This window comes from Parambassis ranga, chromosome 5 (genome assembly GCF_900634625.1).
Source record: "Parambassis ranga chromosome 5, fParRan2.1, whole genome shotgun sequence".
NCBI lineage: Eukaryota > Metazoa > Chordata > Actinopteri > Ambassidae > Parambassis > Parambassis ranga.
This window is the reverse complement of record NC_041026.1, coordinates 21446411-21469465: the sequence shown is the minus strand read 5'-3', so window position 1 is coordinate 21469465 and position 23055 is coordinate 21446411. Positions and strand designations below refer to the sequence as shown.

At 42.7% G+C, this 23055-nt stretch overlaps 1 protein-coding gene and 1 long non-coding RNA gene across 2 annotated transcripts in view; both read right to left on the bottom strand.

Annotated features, from left to right (window-relative positions):
- col7a1 (collagen, type VII, alpha 1) overlaps positions 1 to 15407 on the bottom strand; it is a 43051-nt gene extending 27644 nt beyond the window's left edge. Inside the window, exons 1-50 of the mRNA XM_028405202.1 lie at positions 15322 to 15407; positions 15084 to 15240; positions 14908 to 15001; positions 14657 to 14815; positions 14369 to 14526; positions 13929 to 14058; positions 13727 to 13846; positions 12290 to 12445; positions 12045 to 12164; positions 11812 to 11961; positions 9688 to 9804; positions 9198 to 9344; positions 8924 to 9049; positions 8655 to 8801; positions 8222 to 8344; positions 7874 to 8140; positions 7642 to 7785; positions 7422 to 7553; positions 7177 to 7323; positions 6829 to 6966; positions 6602 to 6751; positions 6368 to 6504; positions 6167 to 6293; positions 5946 to 6089; positions 5395 to 5564; positions 5270 to 5311; positions 5154 to 5180; positions 5028 to 5072; positions 4791 to 4910; positions 4636 to 4707; positions 4508 to 4543; positions 4386 to 4439; positions 4213 to 4287; positions 3991 to 4104; positions 3244 to 3270; positions 3095 to 3148; positions 2914 to 2985; positions 2777 to 2836; positions 2603 to 2638; positions 2478 to 2522; positions 1680 to 1715; positions 1533 to 1577; positions 1423 to 1458; positions 1246 to 1281; positions 1115 to 1147; positions 958 to 1029; positions 805 to 864; positions 594 to 629; positions 425 to 505; positions 112 to 147 (exon numbers count right to left, since the gene is read on the bottom strand). Coding sequence (XP_028261003.1) covers positions 112 to 147; positions 425 to 505; positions 594 to 629; positions 805 to 864; positions 958 to 1029; positions 1115 to 1147; positions 1246 to 1281; positions 1423 to 1458; positions 1533 to 1577; positions 1680 to 1715; positions 2478 to 2522; positions 2603 to 2638; positions 2777 to 2836; positions 2914 to 2985; positions 3095 to 3148; positions 3244 to 3270; positions 3991 to 4104; positions 4213 to 4287; positions 4386 to 4439; positions 4508 to 4543; positions 4636 to 4707; positions 4791 to 4910; positions 5028 to 5072; positions 5154 to 5180; positions 5270 to 5311; positions 5395 to 5564; positions 5946 to 6089; positions 6167 to 6293; positions 6368 to 6504; positions 6602 to 6751; positions 6829 to 6966; positions 7177 to 7323; positions 7422 to 7553; positions 7642 to 7785; positions 7874 to 8140; positions 8222 to 8344; positions 8655 to 8801; positions 8924 to 9049; positions 9198 to 9344; positions 9688 to 9804; positions 11812 to 11961; positions 12045 to 12164; positions 12290 to 12445; positions 13727 to 13846; positions 13929 to 14058; positions 14369 to 14526; positions 14657 to 14815; positions 14908 to 15001; positions 15084 to 15240; positions 15322 to 15407 — 4896 coding nt within the window. The remainder of the gene's footprint in view (positions 1 to 111; positions 148 to 424; positions 506 to 593; positions 630 to 804; positions 865 to 957; positions 1030 to 1114; positions 1148 to 1245; positions 1282 to 1422; positions 1459 to 1532; positions 1578 to 1679; positions 1716 to 2477; positions 2523 to 2602; positions 2639 to 2776; positions 2837 to 2913; positions 2986 to 3094; positions 3149 to 3243; positions 3271 to 3990; positions 4105 to 4212; positions 4288 to 4385; positions 4440 to 4507; positions 4544 to 4635; positions 4708 to 4790; positions 4911 to 5027; positions 5073 to 5153; positions 5181 to 5269; positions 5312 to 5394; positions 5565 to 5945; positions 6090 to 6166; positions 6294 to 6367; positions 6505 to 6601; positions 6752 to 6828; positions 6967 to 7176; positions 7324 to 7421; positions 7554 to 7641; positions 7786 to 7873; positions 8141 to 8221; positions 8345 to 8654; positions 8802 to 8923; positions 9050 to 9197; positions 9345 to 9687; positions 9805 to 11811; positions 11962 to 12044; positions 12165 to 12289; positions 12446 to 13726; positions 13847 to 13928; positions 14059 to 14368; positions 14527 to 14656; positions 14816 to 14907; positions 15002 to 15083; positions 15241 to 15321) is intronic.
- A 13-nt stretch (positions 15408 to 15420) lies between these two features.
- On the bottom strand, positions 15421 to 21022 carry LOC114435972 (uncharacterized). Its single transcript, XR_003670667.1, has 3 exons — positions 20718 to 21022; positions 15607 to 15679; positions 15421 to 15502 (listed from the first exon to the last, which is right to left on the bottom strand). It is a non-coding gene; the product is annotated as an uncharacterized LOC114435972 (long non-coding RNA).
- Positions 21023 to 23055: the final 2033 nt, after the last annotated feature.

Sequence of the window (23055 nt, the reverse complement as noted above, 5' to 3'; positions counted from 1 at the left end):
TTACACAGAGATGAATGTTGACTCCAACATTACAAGGACAAAAGGATTTTTTGATCCATGCATGACAGAACTGGCATTCACAAAAAAATATAAGGAAAAGCACACACTTACAGGAGTGCCTTCATCACCCTTTTCTCCATTCTGTCCCTGTAAAAAAAAAAGCTTATTTATTAATGTATTCCAGTGGAAGAAACCCAGCAGTCAAACATACATACAGTCTGTATTAGTTTTTTACCTCTAAATTGCCATCATTAGAAAGAGCAGCGTGTTGAAAAAAAGAAAAAGGCTGAACACACTCTTGATTTTTCAAATAGAAATACAGTAACTTACAGTACAACATGACCGCTAGGGTTGCCTGTCAGTAAAATTGGATTACCAGCTAGCACTCCTGTCACTTTTCACAAATCTGAAACACCCCTCTGACCTCTTTTCCTGGAAGACCGGGCTTTCCTGGGACCCCTGGGCGCCCATCCTCTCCCCTCTCTCCTGGTTCTCCTGGATCTCCCTAACAAAACAGTATGAAGACAGGTTTACCATTACCAAATACACAGCAGTAAACAGAAAGGTCAAAGGAGACACAGTGGGCCCCTCACCTTGGCACCCTGTCTTCCGGTAATACCAGGAAGTCCCTGAGGAAAGAGAACATGTTTTATGTATTCTCAGTTTGAGGGGTTTTGGGGCACCAACAGGTGGTATCAGGGAAAGCTTTATGAATAATGCATGTTATTGTCAGAGGTTTATCACATCAGCTGTAAACTCTGTGATGGTGCTCTTTGAACTGTGATGACTTCAGTGTGAACGTACTCGCTCTCCGGGTTCCCCCTTTGAACCAATAACACCTGACCCTCCTGAACCTGGAGGCCCCTTGCAGAGAGACAGACAAATGAAGAGTGTCACTTGGGAACAAACCAAATTATGAATACAAACTAAGCTTTTTTGCCACAGCATTCAGCATACTCTCTCTCCTTTATGTCCCTGCTCTCCTTTGTCTCCCCTCTGACCATCGACTCCAGGCTGGCCTTGCTCCCCCTGTGAGAAAAGGAGAGACCCATGACCTCCAGGTGACCTCTGCTAAAATGAAAAGCGGTATAAAATCAAGAGTGTTATACCTCACCTGTTCTCCTTTCTCCCCTTGCAGACCAGGAGCCTGATTTGAATAATACAGTAAAAACTTGTCATCATACACACAGGCAAAGACAGATTAATGAATATATGCTGTGATTTTCTCTTTATCAGATTGCTCACACTTCTGCCTGGCTCCCCTCGTGCGCCTTTAATTCCCTGGGAACAGACACGTTCACTTGGTCTTTCATCTTTGCTTGGAAATTCATTTCATCAGATTATGAATCATTCAATGATGGAATCACGTTCCTATTGACCTGCTGCTTCTCATGTGATTGCACTTAGATGAATTAGCCTCACCTTTTCTGCCGGCGGTCCACTGGGTCCCGGCAAACCCTGACGACAAATGGAAACGCTCACAAAATGTGCAACAAATACAAAGTGATAATACACAGCAGTCTGTCACTCACTCTCAACCCTGGCAGTCCTTGGGGGCCTGGATTTCCTGCGTCCCCCTGAGAAGACAACTTTATTCAGCACAGAGTCTCTTTAAAGACAAAAGGGTGTCAAAGATTAAAAACCTAAATGAAGACCAGAACAGGCATCGCTTTACTCACTCTCTCCCCAGTTTCACCAGCTTGTCCTCTCTCCCCCTACATGGGCACAAATAATTAGGCTCATCAGCTGTTTTGCATTCTCCTTTACAAGCACATGCACACAGCCTAATCTGTGAGTGCTGCAAATTTATCAGCAGCATCATGAGCAGGAGTCGTGATCTTCATGCAGATATACAGTACTGAGCAGATCTAATCCAATGATCTGCGTGGCTGCTGTGCTGATGTCACTATGTCTTGTAGGCCACATATCATGTAACCCATTTACACCTGACCAAAGCCTTCTGCTAACTCAAAGATCCATCACCAACTGTGGGAGCTCATCTGTTTCCTGGGACTCACTCCAAGTCGAGTTTAACCATCAAAATACTTTTTGTTTACATGTTCTTGTCATGCCAGAATCTTGTCTATATTTTAATTCTGGAGCTAGTTAAATTACTGGGGGGTCAAATCATCTATTGACACAATCAGGAAGCTTTCAGTGGTTTTGCACCTAGTAATAATAAGTAATAATATCACACAGCAGGACTTCCAACTCACCAAAAAAGCCCTGAGCCTCTGCAGCATATTTTTACTGGATTGAAGTAAAATGAGGTCCCTTGTGTTTCCACCCTAAACATTTTAACCTGAACTTTTTAAATGAATAGTTTGGCTCAGACAGTTAATATCACAGTCTCTTTCATTTCCTTTTTATTTTTTTCTCTTCCTGCCGGCAAATGTAACTTCTAAACCTGCATCACTGCCGACAGTCATTATACTATCCACATTTACACACACATCCACAGACAGGTTTAATCTCACCCTGTCTCCCTTTGACCCAGGTTCACCTGCTTGTCCTCGGTTGCCCTATCAGAACAGAAGAGATTAACGGAGGTCACTGTTCTGCTCACGCTGCTGTTAACCCATATTTCTCATCTTTGTCTTACCTTACTGCCAATCTCTCCTGGTGGTCCACGGGGACCCTAAAAACAAGGTACCATTTTGGGTTTTCATTTTTTTTGAAGATACATGTTGCATTGTGTTGCTTTAGCAGATGTGCTGTGTGCTGTCATCATCATTCTGAACCATCAGCCATTCTTCAAGAACTGCTATTGGCCTACCCTGTCCCCTGGCTCTCCTTGCTTGCCTGGAAGTCCAGGCAGCCCATCAGCACTATCACCCTGTAAAACAACCACAAATTCTGTTTAAAAAAAAGCCCTTCACATTCCTCAGTCACACTGAATCAATCTGCAGCTACCTTGTCTCCTTTGCTGCCCTGTGTTCCTGCTGGCCCTCTAGGACCCAGAGCCCCGGGAGATCCTGGAACTCCCTGATAATAAGAAAAGCAATTAGTAAATGCAAAACACACTTCGTGTGCACACAGGTTTCCCAGGCACACTTCATGTGTCAGCACATTGCCAGTGATTGACAGCACTTACTGGGGAGCCCTTCTCGCCCTTTATGGCCACCCCGCTGCCTACTCCTGGAGGTCCCTGTCAGCAGAGAGATAAGAGCTGAGAATCATTGCACTCATGTGCTCTTTAGGATATTTCTGCACTGAGAGGAAGTTGGTGATGGTGTGACTCACCCTCTCTCCTGGGCTGCCCTTATCTCCCTGCAGAAAAATAGCAAGAGAGAAAGACACATTGAGCACCAGTGAAAGAGAGAGAGAGAGAGAGGGTAAGGGAACAAACAGGATGCTGAACTCTTATTTAGAATAAAATTCTTTGATAACCTTCCCAGAAGATGGATTTGTTCCTCTCTATTATTGCACATACTGTGTTATCTCAAGCACACTGGAAGACCAATAGTCACAGTAACTGGAAACATAACAGAACCACCATATAATAATAATAATAATCCACCATAAGTATTAAAAAACTGAAAACAGCTACAATGGTAGTGTGCTGGAAATGAGAATAAATGCCATCAGCATCAGTTATGATCTGCCAAAAACTGTGGACAGAGCTGGATATTCTCAAATGAAACTAAATCTGTGATATATTCATAAAAACCTGACATTTAACTAAAAACTTATACATTAGAAATTGTGTTGTGTAACATAAAATGACCTCTAAACTACATTGAATGGATGCAGCTCCTCCGAAGAAACATGTAGGCAGCTCAATGCTACCACCATGTGCATGAGTCTGACAACAACAGTTAGGAACCTGAAGTGCTTCAATGAAACCTATCAAACATACATTGAGTTTTAAATATATAGTATACATAAAAGAAATCTCAAATATCTGGACAGAAAACAGCAGTAATCTGCAGTATTTTGACTGAGAGAAGAGGTGAATTTATGAATGAGAGTAGCAGGAAGTAGACTTTCCTTGATGGGAAGTCCTGGTGTTCCTGGTATCCCTGGACGCCCATCCTGACCTGGTGTCCCTGCAGCTCCAAGAGCTCCTTTGGCTCCATCACTGCCTGGTCTACCTGGAGTACCCTTCACATACAATATAAAAATATTAGTGCATAGAAGTGGATGCTAGCGAGTCCTCTTTCAACAGCTACAGCCAAACTAATCTTTTTTTCTGGCTTTATAGTTTCTTACCGGTATTCCTGGGATCCCTGGTTCTCCTTTCCTCCCTGGAAGACCCCCTTCAGGTACAGCTGAACCTGGTTCACCCTGAACCACCACCCACACACAGTGAACACACACTTTATCTTCAAGCTTGAGCACACTCATTTGTGTACACACACTGGAAAGTTGGGTTTTTAGCTCACCCTTTCACCTTTATCTCCTTTTGGCCCTGGTGAGCCTGCTCCTCCTGGTTCACCCTAAAAACAAAAAAAACTGTACTTCATGCATCTACCAAGACACTTCTGCAGGTCAGGAGGTTACTTACCGGGTTTCCTCTGGCACCAGGCAGACCCTGTGAACCCTGCAGGACACAAATGTTTTTAACACTATAGTAAATGAAACAACAACATGAACACATCCACTCAGTCTGTGGGTTCTTGTCCGTTTACTCACTGGGACACCTGCATTTCCAGGGGCACCTGGTCTACCTGGCAACCCTGGACTTCCATCAATACCAGGGAAACCCTGCACACAAAACAAAAGCTTTGTTACCTTAGTTCTGTTTTGTCAAATATGTAAACATTTGCTAGGACCCTGGCTGTACTCACTCTTTCACCCTTTTCCCCTTTCACAACCACTGAAGGGTCAAATGGGGAATGTGGGCCTGGTGGACCCGGGCGTCCTTCAGGGCCTCTGGACCCATCCCTTCCTGGCAAACCATCACGGCCCTACATCATCCATACATATTGTAAGTGAGAATGTTTTGTTCTGTATTATAAATAAAAATGTAAAATGACACTATAACGATTAGAATGAATGAATAAATAAAGTTTAGGATGACTTACAGGCTCTCCTTTTCTTCCATCTGCACCATCTCTGCCTCTCTCACCCTGTGGAGTCAAACAAAAGGTGTCACCTTTACAGCTGGAAATATGACTTCAAAGAAGAAGAATAAAAATGTTGGACTGTACCTTCTCCCCACGATTTCCCTTCTCACCCTAAATGTATGAATAAAGATTAATATGAAACTTGGAGTAAGTCTGGCCAACAAGTGATTAAAAGTAATAAAAAAAGCAGAATAACCCACCTGAGGGCACTGAATGGTACACTGGTCTGTACCTGGAGTTACCTAAACAACACAAACACAGTACATCCAAATGTTATAATGTCAGATTATCTTTGAACACAACTTTTTCCCAGGTTTTTTCTTACCTCTGGTATTCTGGCGATACCACAGAGCAAGTCTGCCAGATCAGAGTGCAGAGTGTCCAGCTGCGCAGCATCACGAGCATACAGGATGTTCTGGATGCTGCTGTCCGTCACAGCACGACGCAGCTCCTCAGTATCTGCCTGCTCTATACCGACTCCTAGAACTGTCACACCTAACACACACACAGCCCCAGATAAGTGTCACTCCACAGGTTATTTGCATTTGTTTAATACAGTGTGTGTTTTAAGCATTCTAAATGTATGTTCAAACATATGCTGATTTGTTTAAGTGTTTAAAAAAACACCAAAAACTGTGTTTAAGAAGCATCAATTTTTAGCATTTTTGTTTTGTTTTAGTTGAGAGAGGTCAGAATCATCAGTGATGAAGAGAGGGGGGGTCGCAGGCTGGACTCAAACCAGGACTACTACAGAAAAGACTTCAGCCTTAGTTTATTCCGAGACAAGGCTTTTGTGGCTGATATCTTCCCCACTGCTGACTTGGTACATCCAGCTAAACAAACACAATGTTTTATGATAACTAGCTTATTGGTGACCTGCTGCTCTGAAGCTGCTGGCTGCAAGTGTCAGGTTGTCTGCGGACAGTTTGTCAGCAATGATGACAACAGCACCAGGGACCCTCGGTCTCCGTCCAGCTGAGGGGGTCAGGAGGTACTGCCTTGCAAAGGTCACTGCCTCACCTGCAGAGGGGGAAAAACAATGTTACACAATACACACAATAATGAGAAGCTGCAAAGGAAGGGACAAAAAAACTGACCAATGTTGTTCCCTGGGCTTTCATCAAAGGGTGTGGACTGAATGTCTTGAAGCAGTGTGTCAAATCTGTTGTGGCGACTGAGCAGGAACCATATCTTAGGTCTATATCCATATACTACAACCCCCACCTGAAACAATTAAAACATGATCAAAAAAGGAACAATGCTTGCAGCCTTGTGCTTCTGTGTTTAATGAAAAGTACCTGTGAGTCTCGGGACCCAATGGCAGTGAGTGACCCTGCTGCACTAGTGAGGAGTTGACGCAGAGGTCTTGCTAGGTTGATCCGATCAGTAGATGCAGGCACCAGAAACACCACATCCAGACGCCCACCCACACAGACTGCAAACAGAGAAGTTTAGGAGTGTTGAAAATAATAAAAAATATTTAGAAAAATGCTTTTATGTTTAGTAAGAATGAAGGAACACATGCTGGTTACCAGTGCGTTCTTCCACATAGCTCTCTGATCCAAGTCCACGTTCAAAAGTGGGCACCACAGTAAATCTGTATCGCTGACCCAGACGTAGCCCAGTCACTTGGTAAGAACTGGAGGAAGCTGGAAGCGTAACGGACAAGCCTTGTCCAACATCTGAGAACAGTTAAAATGATGAGATCACTATGAGAGTGTGCATTCAACAGTCTCAAGTGTGTAAGAAAATTCCTCACCTGTCTCCTCTTGCCAGCGAAGTATATATCCTGTAGCACCTGCCACAAGATTCCAGCCAAGCCTCACAGAATTCTGGGTAACCTCGTCCACTCTTAAAGTTACACTTGGTAGTGAGGGTGATGGGGTGTAATCACGAGCTGTGAGATCAACATTACATCAAGAGAGCTGTGCAAGATGGTGCACAACTTATCGGCACAAGAAAGACAGCAGTCCAAGTGACTTCATGTTTCACTAAACACTGTCAAGTTTTAGAGACATTAGTCCACATATCACTTTAATGCATATGTGCAACAAGTTCAAACCAGAAGCAAGGGTGAGATTAAATAATGCGTGAAGACAGGACTCACGGGTGGTGACTCTGACGGACACAGGATTCCCCTCTCTGTTTTGAACTAAAGCCATGACCTGCACCTCATACTGAGCTCCTGGGTCCAGCTGGTTTAAATCCACTGCTGTCACATCTCCACTCACCATCTGACTCCTCTCTTCCCCACCTGCAGTAGAAAATATGTCTAATTTTCTTAAACTGTGTTACATCCAAGATTAGCCTAAAGTAAAAGTAAAAGAACCACAACAAAAATGAAAAACAGACCGTCTGTCCTCTTCCAAGTGACACGGTAAGCTGTTGCTCCTTGCACACCAACCCACGTGACTCTGACAACTTCTCCACGAGTCTCCTGGACTTGCAGTGATGTCACAGTCCCGACCACTGACTGGTCAGATTCTGCCAGCCAGGACAGAATAAAATGCACTCAAATTTCCTAAAAAAGTTTAACGGCAGTAATATGTATTGGAATTAATCATTTAGATACCCGTTGTGACACTCAGAGTGGACGAGCTTCCTTCTCGAGAGCCAAAAAGAGGAGAAACTAGGACAGTGTAGGCTGAATTTGACTCTAGTCCATCAATGGTGTAGGAAGAGACGTCAGCAGCCACATTCCGAATCGTTTCAACTCCTGGACCGGGCAGAATAAATAATACCTGTCCTTATATTGCCTTGTAATCATATACACACATCAGTCTCATGTCACAAAGTGTCCTTACCATCACCACGACGCCAGCTGATCTTATAGCCAGTTGCCCTAGAGGATGGTGACCATGCGATGCGTACCCTCTGTGATGTGACATCAGTGATGCGAAGCCCCAACAGTGGTCCACTGTGGGCATTAGTCCGAGCAGACAGTGTCACCACTTCACCAACACGTTGACCGACAAGAGCTGCAATGCCAATCACCAGCGCCTCGTCTGGTTGCAGGTTGTCTATGGTGAAGGCCGTGGGCTCCGCTCCCAGAACACGGGATTGCTCTGAACCTGGAGGGCAGATCATGGAATTTTAAAACATCTTTATGCATCATCAGTAAGTTAAAGAAGGTGATAATACAAAAAACATACCGCTGCCTTGTCTCCATGTAACCCTGTACCCCGTCGCCCCAGTAACACCTGTCCAGGCGATGCGAATCCTCCGACTGTTTGCATTTGTTACTCTGAGATTTGTCACTCTCCCTGCACTTTGCTCTGTGACAGAGAATAAAATGATAGGATCAATATTTGATATTTCTGTGGCAGAAAAACCAAACATTACAGAGCCTGAGTATCCCACTTCTAGAGCAAATACAGAGAGAAAAAAATGCACCCAAGGTTGCAGACTGTCAAAGATGCAAACATTATTTTTTTGCATTAACTAAGAGATCCACAGAAATGCTGAAGAATCTACAGTGTAAAGATTTCAGTATTGTACTTCATGTGTTTGAGATAAGACAAATATAAATGAGAACTGACTGTGAAATGTCAGCACAGCAGTACATCATGTTGCTGCCTAACTCACCTGGCTTGATGTACACAGTAACTGGGTCGCCTTCATTTTCTCCCACCAGTGCTGTGACACTGACGCCGTACGACACGCCCACTGTCAGATCTCTGAGGTCGAGGGTCGTCTGGTTTCCGGGGATAACTCGGATTTGTTCAGTCCCCTCTGACATGACATGAGACATGCGACATGCAGAAAAGGCAACCAAAGGCATTTTTAAAGTTACAATCAGAGCAATAGAAATCAAAATGAATTATAAAATACTAAACAAAGTGGGTGTACTGTACCGTCTGTGTTCAGGATAATGATTCGATACTGTGTGGCCCCAGCCACACCTGTCCAGCCGAGTCTGACGGTGCTGCCCAGAGATTCCACCACCCGCAGGTTGGACACCCTTCCCACTGGCTGCTCCTCTGTAACATCAAGAGGTCGTGCAAAAGTGATAAGAGAAGCACACATGCCTAAATGAAACCATATTTAGGTGTGCAAGGAATCCAACACATCCAGCACATTTATGACCCATAAATCAAACTCAGCAGGAGTTCAGGTTCTGTGCCTGACCTCTGGATGTGGTGGAGACGGGTGTGGCCTCCTCACGACCATCATACAGGGTGTACAGGGTGATGACATACTCTGTACTGGGTTGAAGGCCTGTTAGTTCATAGCTGCTGGTGCTTCTAGGAAAGGACAGGCTCTGGACGCGGCCTCCTGGAGGACAAATCAACACTCCAAGATCAGAGACAGCACTTATAATATCAATACAGTATGAATTTTTATTTATTGCAACTTGAAAGTGAAGCCTTGATGAAGAAAAGAAGTCAGATTTTAAATCATATTATTTTTGATCTGATGAAAAATGACTATTTCTTTATCACACAGTGAGGTGTGAAGCTTGTTTTAGATATGTCCCTCTGTGTGTTGACATGAAATATGCTGCAATCTCAATGATATGTTTGTCAACACTGGCCAGCATGCTTTAAAAGAAACTCTGTGCTTACTCAAACGTTCGAGTGACAGGTAAATGAGCATCTATGTCGCATGAACATCTTACCTGCTCCCTCCCTCCACTCCAGGCGATACCCGCGGGAGGACTGAATGATTCTCCAAGTGAGGCGGATGGAGGAGGGGCCGGTCGTAGTTGCTCTGAGGACCTGCTGCTCCTGACGCTCTGAAACACAAATGATGTAATAAGTCATAAGTATTGCTTTCTTACCATCAATCCATCAACAAAAAATGTTAAAATGACAGGTTACAATTTTTAAAGTCAGTCAAGTCATGTTATTTTACTCCCTCCTCCTGCTTTTGATATGAGCAAAGATATTTTGGTTTGAATGGAAAAGGGATGAGACCAAGAAATCATATTTTTTGATATTCATAAACTCTGAAACAGATTCTCGTCAGCTAACACATTTAGCTTTGAGAAGTGTATTGTGAGTGCAGCAGCCTGTGTCTCAGTGGAGAGGGAAAATAATATGGTCTTAAAATCTGTATTCCAGGTACAATGTGAAGAGGCAGGTCAAAGTATGTATGCATCTGTTTGTTGCATTCTAAGCAAGTCTAAATAAACAAACCACTGAAAGAACATTCATGATGTACTGCCTAAAAGTCAGGAAAACACTATGATGGATCTAATTTTTGGTTCGCTTAGGTTCACCACATCGTTACTTATATAACTGCTTGAATCTGCACTTTCTGCTGACATTTTAATTAAAAAATATAAGTTGTAAGGCAACAAAGATACATGTGCTAAAGGTTAATTCAGATATACATCTTGTTACTGGTTTTCAGAGAGTTTCTGTGGAGAATGAAGGTTAAGGAAAAATGGTTTTTCATTGCGTTGTTGTGCCTGACAGATTGTGTCAATGTGAACGTTGTGGGGCATGTGTGGTTTCCTGTTTGACATGGACCCCCAGTGTACAACATCTGAGAACAACTAAACAAAGAGGATGATCATGAATACGCATGTCACATTAAAACTCTTCCAAACCCAAAATTCATCTGTGCAACAAAAAGCTGTAACATTCCCACACACACATTCCTGCGAAATCTTTCATCTTCAGGGTTCAGGGATTTGTTGTGAAATGATACTAACAATGCCAATATTCAAAATCAGACCCGACGCCACACCTCTGCTCTGAGGCTGCAGTGGATGACACATTATTATAATGGTTAGCAAAAGGTTACACTCCCTCTAATACTGTATGTGAACAAGTTTTTTCTTAGAAGTGAGAAGAAAATACATCAGCATGTAAAGTGCCAGTTGTCAAGCAGAAGGCAAAGAAGTCAAAGGACAAAAGCAGACCAATGCTGAAGAGAACTCCTTTAGACCCAATGTAAGAATAAATGTAGCATTTTACCGAATAATGCGTTATTCTATAATATAGCTTGATGCCTCAATGTGCATACAGCGCTATTGAAAGTTATATGAGCTTTAAATGGAAATGTCTTTATGTATGTTAACGACTCACTAATTAATTGATTCATTGCATTAAATGAAGAATTCATTTACTGTGGTTTTTAAGAGTCAAACAAATTTCTTTTCACGAGAAGGAAGAAAGCTCATAAATCTCAAACCACAAACACACAACAAAGAGCGACAATCAAGCGGACTCAAAGTTTAAGTTACAGTGGTGTACAGTATGTACATCACTGTACACACTACTTTGAGAGCACAACATGGCCACACAAACATTTTCAGTCCCCCATTCCTGCCAGGCTGCTCTCTGCTCTGTACGGTGGCCCTGCAGTGACTCAGTCTTCATTCAAATAACACTGGTCCCACTGAAGTGACACCATACGGGTATTACTGACGAGAGGCAGATGGTGTGCAAGTGTGTGTGCGTGTGTGTGTAATGAGTGTGTAGGTGTGCCAGAAATGTTCCTCAAACAGAGCTAAACAGTAACATGTGCAGACATTTTAGAAGAGAGACAAACAGCAGGGAAGATTGCTGGCCATCTTTTCTATCTCTGTTTTTTGTTCCCCTCTCTGCTTCCTGTCTCTGTATTTGGCAGGAAACAACAGGAAGAAAGCATCTTCTAAAAAATCATTCTTAAACTAGAATTACGAATTTAGGAAACATGACGGAAAACAGAAAAAAATGAGAACTGGGTGTGACACATTCACAGAAAACAGAGATGTTTTTATGTTGCGGTGAACGATGTGCAGCACACCTACCTATCTTGAATCTGGCAGTTGCCACAGGGCCCTCGGCGTTTCCCTCATACAGCGGGATGATGGTGATGATGTACTCAGTATCGGGCTGCAGTCTAGACAAAGTGTGGAACTCGCTGTCACCAGGAACCTCCACAGTTTCAACATTACGACCTCAGTGAACATTAAAAAAAAGAATATAGTTATGCGTGTTGGAAAACATGTTTTCTGTTGCTGCAACTTCACCTTCTGCTTACCTGTAAATGGTCCCCAGACTAGACGGTAGGCCCGTGCACCACTGACAGCTCTCCATCGCACACGGACGCTGCCCTCTGACTGCGTCTCCACTGACAACTGCTGCACCGCCTCCAGCCGCACTGACACAAGTACAAACACGATGCATGCAGTGTTAATAATTGCTAACTATGCTGAAAACCGCTCCCACCACAAGAAGACTGTATCACTATTACGCATCAGTCACTAGCAATTACATTCTACTCACAAGTGCGGGCATTGAGGATGGACGGGGATGCAGAGTTTCGGGGAAACAAGGGGTAGAGGCTGATGACATACTCAGTGTCGGGCTGAAGTGACTCCAAGGTGACAGATGTGGAGTCTGCAGACAGTGACTGCTCTAAAAGCTGAGCTGCTGGCTGACCTACACTTCCAAAACAACAACCAAGAAAACATGCAGAGGAGCCATCAGTGTCCTAAGAACAAACACAAGTTATACAGTATGTCATCAGACAGAATAAGCTGAGCAAATGAGGCACGGGTATGAGATTTGTCTTCATTAAGTTAAACCTTTACATAGTGTAATGAGCGCAAATGACTTTTAGTTTTATTTGTATGTTTAAATAAGTGTATAATGTGGGCAACATTATTGCTTTTAATGATTCCTCAGTCACACTGTTGTTCTTCAAAGAACAAGCTGGTTCACTGGGAATGTAGGAGATTTGTTTACCAAAGTAAAGATGGACAGCGGTTTGCAGAAGACCTTTTATCAGTTTCTCAAATATAAACTGGAAAAAACAGTAAGACCAGCAGGACTGAGAGGGCAGATTATAGCTTCCTGTCAACAAATTCTAATGTTATTTATGTTTTTTTGTGTGGTCTAGTTTAACAGTGAAGCAATATTTCAGACACGATAACTTTTTGTACACAAAATCATGTTAAACGTGCCCACAATCATGCTGGGCCTGGGCTTGGGAGGGATTTATAATGGATGCATTGGATGCTTTCATGCAATGCATCCTGGTACACGTAGGCCAGCAGGAGATCTCATTTAACTAACAACTAAAGAATTTACTGCAACACTACAACAACAATCATTTTCTGTACTTATTGGCAACATTCCCCTGTCTGACAGAAACAGCTAGAAAAATCCATCCTCTCATTACAGGATAATACTCTGTCATCATTTAGACACACGTGGCAGTCTAACTTGTCAGTAAGACCCCTCCAGTAAAAACAACAAAGGTTGCCACTCCTACAGCATGTTCAGTGGGAGAAACTCTCTATCAGCCTCCCCCGGGGGGCCACTTTTCTCTCCTGGCATGGCACAAAAACACAGACACACCTCTGACAATGTAAGGACAGATATTACTGATGTTAAAAGGTTTTCTGGGTCTGCCTAATTTCATAACTACCAGTGATGTATAAAAGTATTTACAATTTTAGGTCTGGCCAGTAAAAAAATCCTTACTGACAGCCAGTGCCTGAGGGAAGTTATGTTTTAGAGAAGCTCATGTTCATCATACTCAACCCAGACTGCTACACATTCTTGACGTGGTTCCAACTTGCCACCAAGAAGTTAACCATTATTGACTGGTAAGGCTCTTTTCCATTTATCTTAATCCTTTTGGACAAGATTTGAGTTTTTGTGACAACCTACAGTAATTCTGAGCTAATTCAGGTGATCAAAGTTTCACTCCCTGACCTCGTGGTCCATAGGTGAGTCTGTAGCCCTGGACAGGAGATGACGGCTGATCCCACCCAACAGAGAGAGAGAAAAAGCCCGCCTGGACCAAACGAAGGCTGGAGACACCAGGTAACGACCCTGAGTATGAGGAGACAGTTGCGTTAGGGTTTTTGGCACATGTCTCTTGGCTGACATTTGAGTCCTTCATTTTTTCACTCACTGGTCCGTTGCTTGGCAGAAGCAGATTCTCCCACACTGTTAGGGTACTGGGCAATGATCGTCACCAGGTAGTCAGTTCCTGACCTCAGCTCTTGTGCAGTGAAGGTCCTCTGGCTGGCAAGGACAGTCTCCTGCACAGAGACAGAGGTCACCTTTGTAAACAGTCATACCTGGAACAAGTTGTTGCAGAGTGTTTGACTGCCAGGGTTCACAGATGGAATTTCTCAGCTTCTGTTATGCCACACTTTAATCTCTGCAGTGTCTCCATGAAAAAGATCCACCCATTAGGCATGTTTATACTCAGCCTGAAAGCACACGCTCCTCTACAAAAGCAGGACTGACTTTGGCTTCTAAAACTGCAATTAAAAACAATCTAGGCCATATGAATGTGCTGCTTCCTGCCTCTGTGTCAACATGATATTCTTCAACACCTGTGCTCACCTGACGCAGTTCCGCTGTGATTGGCTGACCCAGGCCAGAGAGTGGCACATACTGGACCACATAGCCACTCACAGGTCCTCCGGCAGGACTCCAGCGAAACCTGAGAGAGTCTGTCGTCTGGCCACTGAATTGAATGTTGGATGGACCAGAAAAAGCCTCTGTGAAGTGAGAGGAGGGGAGAGAAGTGGGCAGGAGATTTATATCGTCACATAATAATATTTAATACATAAATGTGACTATGAATTGAATTTTATTTTACTCATGTTGAGTCATTTTGACCACATGTACCATCGCTGGCATAGACTCCTCCTGCTTTTGAACAAACTCGAGGGCTCACTAGAGGGAGAAGTGTGTTGAGCAGTTTGAAGTCTCCGACAAAGGAGGTGAAATCACTGCTGGGCTGGGAGGAGATCTGAGCCAATTCATTCCTATCGGCACTCTTTATTCCTAACAAACACAGTGTTAGAAATATATCAGACACAAGCCTAAAATGAATTTACACCACTCTGAGTAAGAGAGACTGCATGTAAGGCACGTACCGACTGCAAAGACGTGCACTCCCTGACTGCGCAGCTTCTGCGCTGGTTCCTGCACATTGTCCTGCGACTTCCCGTCTGTGATCAGGATTGTGATCTAAAAGAATTAACAAATACCATGTAAAATACACATTCTTAAATAATGATACAAAATACTCTGAAGTTGCTGCTCCTTAGACCTTTGGGACATCCCGACTAGACGTAGGGTTGAAGAAGTTATCAGCAACAAACTTGAGACCAGCACCAGTGCGAGTGTTTCCACCTTTATAGTTCAGATTCTGCACAGCGTTGACGAGCTCAGTCCCGTTCAGGTAGGTGCTGAAGGTGAACTCAACTCTGCAGCGAGACAAGTGTGCATTTATATATAAATCTACATCAGCTCTACAGTACCACAGAAAAATTCACCTCCCCATTTACCTTGATGTGTCACTGTACTGTACGGCCCCAAACCGGATCCCAGACCCGCCGACAGAGCTGGCAAATGGCTTCACAATTCCAGCCATAAAACCCTTCACCTGCAGGAAGTTTGTTCTACCAATACTGGAAGACCCATCAACCAGGAAAACAATGTCTGCTGCCTGCACATTATTACACCTGCCTGCAAAGTAACAAGGGAGCACATAAAGCACATAAAAAACAGACAGGCATAGAAGATGAAAGCAGGGTTTGGGATAATTAAAGTTAAACATGCAGTGGATTTACCCTGAGCTTTAGCCTGTTTCGAGGAAGACAGCAGGATAGCCAGAATAAAAATCCAGCTCCACATCTTCACAACCTGACACACAAAGGAAAAAGTGATCACAAAGCAGCCTCGCCAATTTGTCTTATTGAGAATAATATCCATGTAATTATCTATTATTTTGTACATTCGTTCATGTCTTCACATGTGAATGAATTCTTTTTATTACATAAAAGAAGGAACAGAGTATCTGTTTAATCACTATTAGATATGTTGTTTCCCTCTAATAAATGAGAGCCTGGCTTTTATTTTTGGCTCTTTTTTCAGGCTGCCATTGCTACACTGTGGTTTCATGGTGAAAATCTGCTGGTCTAGAACATAAAACAAAACATTATACACAGGTTAATCAGGATAACAGTTTTATGTTGGAAGGAGTCTTTCAGTAACAGTAAAATATAACAGTGTCCCCATCCTGTGTCATTTGTTCCTCATGTAGACAGCATGTAGACTAACTGTGGTCGAAGCTTCTGTGGTTTCTGAAGCACGGTTCTGAGTCTCTGTGGGAGACTCTGTGGCAGAATCTCAGTCAAACCCTGACTGAGTTTGCACAAGATTTAGCTTTTCAAATTTGAAACTTAGATTTTATATTTCTATTTTCTGTAAATAATGTCTATACTGTTTAGTTTTACCGTTAGAGGTATATGTTTAGTATGCTTACAGTGCCTGTATATTGCTGCTGTAAAAGCAAATGTTCCTAACTTTGAATGAATAAATCATGTAAGTTGTATATGACAACAATACTCACTGTATGAACAGTTCATTCCAGTCCAAACAAGACAAGAGGGATTTCTTCTTAGAAATAAGAAATCTAACAAATAAGGCCTCCATAATGTAATTTATAAGGCCTAAATAGCACCACAATAATTCAGAGAACAATCATCAAGAAACTTCACTATCATTCAGCTATTCACAAAATATTAACAAGTCACCTAAACTGACCTGCAGCCCAGAAAAGTTCATAAAATTACAAAATAACCACACAGTCTGAAGGATCTAATGTTTTTTTTTTTTTTTCCTGTGAATACATGGATTGATTGACACAAAGGGCTGCTGAGCTATCTATAGGAAAACTCTAAGTAATATCTTTTTTGGTGGAGTTGAACTGCTAGTAATACATTGAATTTGTATTTGCCACTTTACTTCACAGATCCCTGACATGCTGACACTTAAATAACGAATTCTTACTACCGGTACTAAATATTAATATAAGCACAAACTTTTGACATATTGTCTCTGTATCTGTCTGTAGTTGGTGTATGTCTGGAATGCAGATCCTTGGTCCTTTATGGACGATGTTGAAAAAAGGCAACATATCTTTGACACGGAGTGCAGAAATTACATTAGAATCACACTACTACCATCATCAGATTCATCAGCTATAACAGAATGATCACTGTCTGCTCATTTCAGTGATAGCTTTCATCAGGTGAGGACAGACAGTACTACTTATCTGGGACATTTCCTTTCACCTTTACTGTCATCACAACAGTGATGCACAGCACAGACTACTGTATACTGCAAATAGCTGACAGATGTTGAGCCAAAGTTCCATCTGGCCCACACCACCATGTCCAAAACATATATGATCTGGCCTGAATGTTTGTTTCCTAACTTTAAACTACCCAAAACATTCCACTGAACAAAAATCACAGTTTTACTAACGCAAAATGATTTATTGTGTGCAGCAAAAATAACGGCAAAGATCAAAGGTAGGAGCACCTACTCAGGCCGTTGTTGGTGAGAGAGCGCAGCTCAGAGCTTTAATTGTTGTACGGCTATGAACAATAAAGATGTTTCATGTTCCAAAAAGCAAAGTGGACGAGGAACGCACTTTTTAAGATGGACACAGGAGTATTTTAGAGTTCGATAGAAACAAAGCTGCCTGACGCGCGAAGACTAAGACGCTGTCCTGAAGGAAAATAATCTCTATTGTTTGTTGAGCGGTAGTAGCCGAGATAAATATACAATGTGGTAAAAAAAAACATTTTCAGAGGTCTGAATCAAATGTATATGAGGAGCAGCAAGACAACAACAGACAGGAGTGCTTTTATAGTCTGTATAGGAATGCAAAGCACATTAACATCATCTGGAAGTTTCACGGCTTGGCATTTTGTTTGAAACACTGACCAAAAGCAGACCGAGTGTCAGAAAGCTGCCGTCAGAACTACCACACAAAAGACAGCTGTAGCTGATACATGCTGACAGGCTTGATAACATTTACACAAAACAGAAACGTACATTTAAAGGTCTCCTGTTTTGTTAAAGTTCTGTGATTTCCAACATTACAGCTATTAAGACTATGTCAACCGTTAAAACAGCCTCTCATAGTGATTGTCAGTTGGTATCATTAACATGATCTGTTTCCTGTTAAAAGAAGAGACAAACTTTGTGCTGGCACATCAGTAGAGATGTGCTAATATTAACCATAACTGAAGCTAGGAGCCAACATAACAGAGTAAGCTACAGTAATGACAGGGCCAGCATCATCTATCATCGGTAAAAAGTGTAACTCAAAAACAACAACCAATGAATTTCTTTTATTTAGCTGTGTTAGCTTAGCTTTATCCTAAAGACTGAGCTATAGACCTCCTGGTTTTACAGTATATTCTGTGAGCCATAAGCATATTCTGGATTTGTGTAATTACTCTTACTGCCAGAAGGAGGAGACAAAATGTTCTACACTGTAGCTTTAAATACACATCAGTAATCAGCAGCTGGTGATCTAAAGTATTCACAAGAAAAAAGGGAAACAGCTACTGTAGCCTGAATCTGTCTAAAAGTAACACAATCCACTGACAGGTGTGTTTGCCTGATCCATACACAACCAGTGTAAAAAGTCAATGTAACTATAATATCTGTCACAGTGATATATGGACTCACATCATAACATTTAAGGGTATATAAGGTACCAGAAGCTCATTATTACCCATTAACATTTGTTCCCTCAGAAAAGAAGCCCACAAACCCAACCCTTCCCATTTTTTTGTCCCAAACCCAGTCCATATACATAAAGCTTAATACGTTCCAAATGTAAACCCCCTTTCCCTTTTTAAGATAAAAAGTTTTAAGATTTCCACACCTATAAAACAAAATTATGTACAATTAACTCCCAATAAACCACATCAGCAGGCCGACTTTTCAAGCTATTTTTCTCTTTCCATTGTAAAATCTAATGAAACAATCTATTTTTGGGTTAAGTAAGGTGTTCCGACCACAGTCTACATCCTCAGCCTAACTGGCTGACATAACATATTATAATTGAAAGACATTAATATATATCGAGGACCAATAAAAACACCAGCTGACAACTAAAAGTTCACAAACAACACATACAGTAATTAGATCACATGCCAACTGTGGGAGTTGCCCACTTTTGAACTGTTTATTAAAAAAAATGTAAAAAGTACTAAAATGTGTGGCTTGCACACCTGGAATGTTACATCTATGAAGTTTATGGGTGTGACTACACCCACCATAGGCCACCTGGGAAATTAAACCAATCAAGTGGGTTAAAAGGTCACAGAGACAGCAGCAGAGTGCTCCCTTAACAAGATTCAAGAGAGGCTTCAAAGAGGAAACAATGATGTTTACTCAAAAAAAAGTTTTTCCGGGGTTAGCAACAGTTTAGTATTTATCCCAGAGCTTCTTGTGGGAGCTGTACAGAGGCAGGACTGATCCAAAAGCTCCGCTCAGGCAGAGCTGTGGTTCAGCAGAGATGCCATTCTCCCAGGGGGGTGGTGGGCCACGGGCCACTGCAATGTGACAGAGTGCAGCTCTGTGTAACAGTCAGGCCCCCTCGACACCACATTAGTCCAGGAGACAGAGAGTGACATAAGAGGACAAGGACATGGAGGGGTCTAAGGAGGGTGAGACGTCAAAGTGAATTACTACAAAGGCTCACAGAGCACTTGGAACTAAAAAGCTGCTGGTAGCAAGGAGAGAAGAAAACTCTGCTCTGTGGAGAGGACACAAACCAGCAGAGACCTCCATTCACTTTTAACCTCTCAGATCAAGTACATCTCTCACTTCAGACAATAATGGTTTTATTCCAAACTAAATAAAGGAGATATAAACAGCAGCATCAGATAATCCTCCATGCTCCTCCTATTCACATCTTTCACGAGCTTTGTGTAACTCCTAACACCAGATGGACCAAATCAGGGAAATGATGAATTAATTTACTATCAAAGGGTTCTCCCTCTCATTCAAGGGCATGGAAGGACAGAAATGAGCCTGGCTTATAGCTGGTTTAATCCAATACAAACACAGTTAATCATTATAAATAAAACATGGTGAACTTCTGAAAGTAATTTTCTCCTCATGTGAGGACAACAGAAAATATTTCCAAATAAACACACACAGTAACCAGCAGCAGCCCTTCATGGATGACACACTTGGGATGAGTCCAGAGCGATCCTCTGCCACAGTGGCATGCCAAAAACTTAACCAAGCATGTCTGCAACAATGCAGTGAATGAAAAGAGGAGAGAGGCGGTGAAGGTGAGGCAGAGAGGAAGTTTATAGATTTATTGGAAGATTTTTGTTTCTGTTGTGAGAGCCAAACCACAACAAAGACATGGGTGCCCTTTAGAAGTAGAACAGACGATGAAGACTCAGAGGCAGAGGAGGAAGAGGAGGAAAAGGAGACATGAGAGTCCCTTTCTCTGTGCCGCAGCATCATGGTGTAACAATGCCCTCTCACTAAATGAGTTCAGCTGAGGTCAACGTGGCTGTACAGTTATGTTCTTCTGACACAGGCTGTTAGGAGCAGAAGGTCTGGGTGTTCATATAAAGGTGCTTTTAGTTTGTTCACTCAGAGGAGTCCTCTGATTGTTTCTTTGTAAGTGTGTTTCAGGAACAGACAGAAATGAGGTGATGGATGTTCTGTCTGGTCTTGTTCAAAGTCAAGGCTTTTACTGCTGGTTGGATCAATAATAAGAGCTCAACAGTGCAGAGAAAATACACAAACACAACATGAAGATGTTTTTGAAGTCCTGCATAAGTAAATCCATACAGAGGCGCCAGCACAGCGCGCAGCCCTCCTCTATCCTCTGCCCGGCTGTGCCTGCTCTTACCTTTGGATCTCTGCTCCGTGCACCGGGCCACAGCCTGCCGCTCCCCACCTTTCCACCTGTGGCATATCCAGCCCAGACTTTCCGTGCAGTGGGTGGACACACACACACACGCACAAACAGAGTAGTACCAACAGTTCCCAGTGTCCGGCGTCACAACTCCACTAACGCAGCGGTCAGCCACTGCACTGAAGCTCAAAAAGCGCCGTCCTGTCGCTGCATCCCTGCAGGGGACTGAAGACTGTGAACGCTGCTTCTGATTCCAGAGGCTTCCCTGCTCCGCGCAGGCTGAACACAGGCAGCAGCAGAACAGTCCAGACTTGTCGGGATGCCTGAAGGAGAGTCCTATAAGCGCTCCCTTTCTGCAGTTTTTTTCAGCCTCATGTCCCTCCCTGCTCCTGACTGTAGAGCTGCCGGTGCAACCATGAGGAGCTGAGACATTATCAAACGTTTCCGCTGCTCCTGCAGGTAACAGTGGCCACTCAGGGTCACGTGACATCATGCTGATTAGCTCATGCAGAGTATCAATATATTGATACTAAATTGTTCCAATTTAAAGTGAGGTTAAAGAAAATCTGACCTTTTATTTTCACCCGTGCTAGAGGTATAAATAACTTTTTATGACAATGATATATTTTCCATCAAAATCTTAAACCAAAATACCTGAAGTACTACTACAGTAAAAACTGTTGGTTCCAGACTGCTGAGAAGTAAACCTGCTGTATCACAACAGTGTCATATTGGAGGTAGAGTAGAGCGACTGATCGTCAGTAGCCTAACAAATCGAGGTTCTTCATAATATAGATTTTGTTTTTCACAAAAATGAACTCTGCTAGACTCGGTCTACAGACACTCCCTGATTCTTCTTCCCAGAAGCTGACACCCCTCCAGCCTCTGTAATTCACATCAACACTAATTAGACTCCTCACCATTCTTTAGTGAGCAACTTTCCACTGTTACCTCTTATTAGTCTGCTATTTATTGTTTCCATAGTGATACCTGCACAATGGCAGCAGTGTGTTCACTGTCCCCACTGTGGTATTAAGGTAAACAACACTGACACTCATCAATCTGAATCTGAAGTGCTGTGGTATTAAACACATCCATCCATCATCTGAACCTGCTTCGTCCTGCAGTGCTGGGCCACGAGGGTGCTGGATCCTGTCCCAGCTAACTACAGGTGAGAGGCGTGGTACACCCTGGACAGGTCACCAGTACATCACAGGGCAACATACAGACAGCCACCCATTCACACTCATGTTACACATGAGCAGAGGGTGGTGCAGAATCAAGTGACATCTTCATGTTAAGACACTCAGTGTTGTGTGAAATACATTGCTGAAAAATGAAACAATGACAAAAGCCCTGTTAATGTTTAGTGTTTTTAGTCTCAAAATTAAAGCTCGGCTTCTTCAATGCTTTCAGACAGAGGCTGGTGTAAACAGGCAGGCAGGAAGGCAGACAGAGGTCTAAAGAAATCTGTGCAAGGCAGATGTGTCGTGCAGCTCTGGATCTTTTGAACCAGCCAACAAAGCTGAAACCATAACCATGCTGTACTAATAAAAACACATTCCAGCACTAGAATGTATGTTCTCCTGACACTGCCTTTTTAGCCTCTGCTGGTCAGGGACAAACGAGACAAGATGACTTGTGGTTTTAATTGTTTTAGTTTGTACATGATTTCCCAACATGTTGTCATATACACCATTCTGTCTAAATCCTACAGCAGCCTGAGGTTGTGGCTGAGGGGTGTATTGTTTGAATTTCCCCCGGTCTGCAGAATTCCTCCTGAAATGGGCAGAACAGGATGTGATTTTACTACCAGTGTGTGAATATGTGACAAACGTGCTGCCTGCTCAGCAAACGTGACTTACAAAAATGGAATAAAAAATGAGTATTATGTGTAGCATATGTGTGCACAGTGTTGCGTCGTACATGTGCAGCATGTGCAGGGAGATATCAGTCAAATGATACCATGATGATATCATCTCCCCCAAAATAGACTTTGGCAAACAGTGGCAAATGACAGTCAGGCAGCAGGGCCTTTCTGCCGATGAAGCTGGCAGAAAGTGATGCTGTAGTATTTAAATATTTTTGCAAGTTGCTATTATCAAGAGTGAACATATGATTCATAATTTCACTATTAATGTCATTGATAGCTCATCTACTTACTGTAGTTATTATTCAACCTCATCTTTACTGCTCCAACATAGTTTTATTGGGAAGATGATCTGTATCATTCCTGTGAAGGTTTACAACATTACTGGTATTTTTCTTGCTTTGTGAATGAGTAGAGAATTGTAAGGTTGTATATGATGACAAACAACAACTGCCTTCCTTG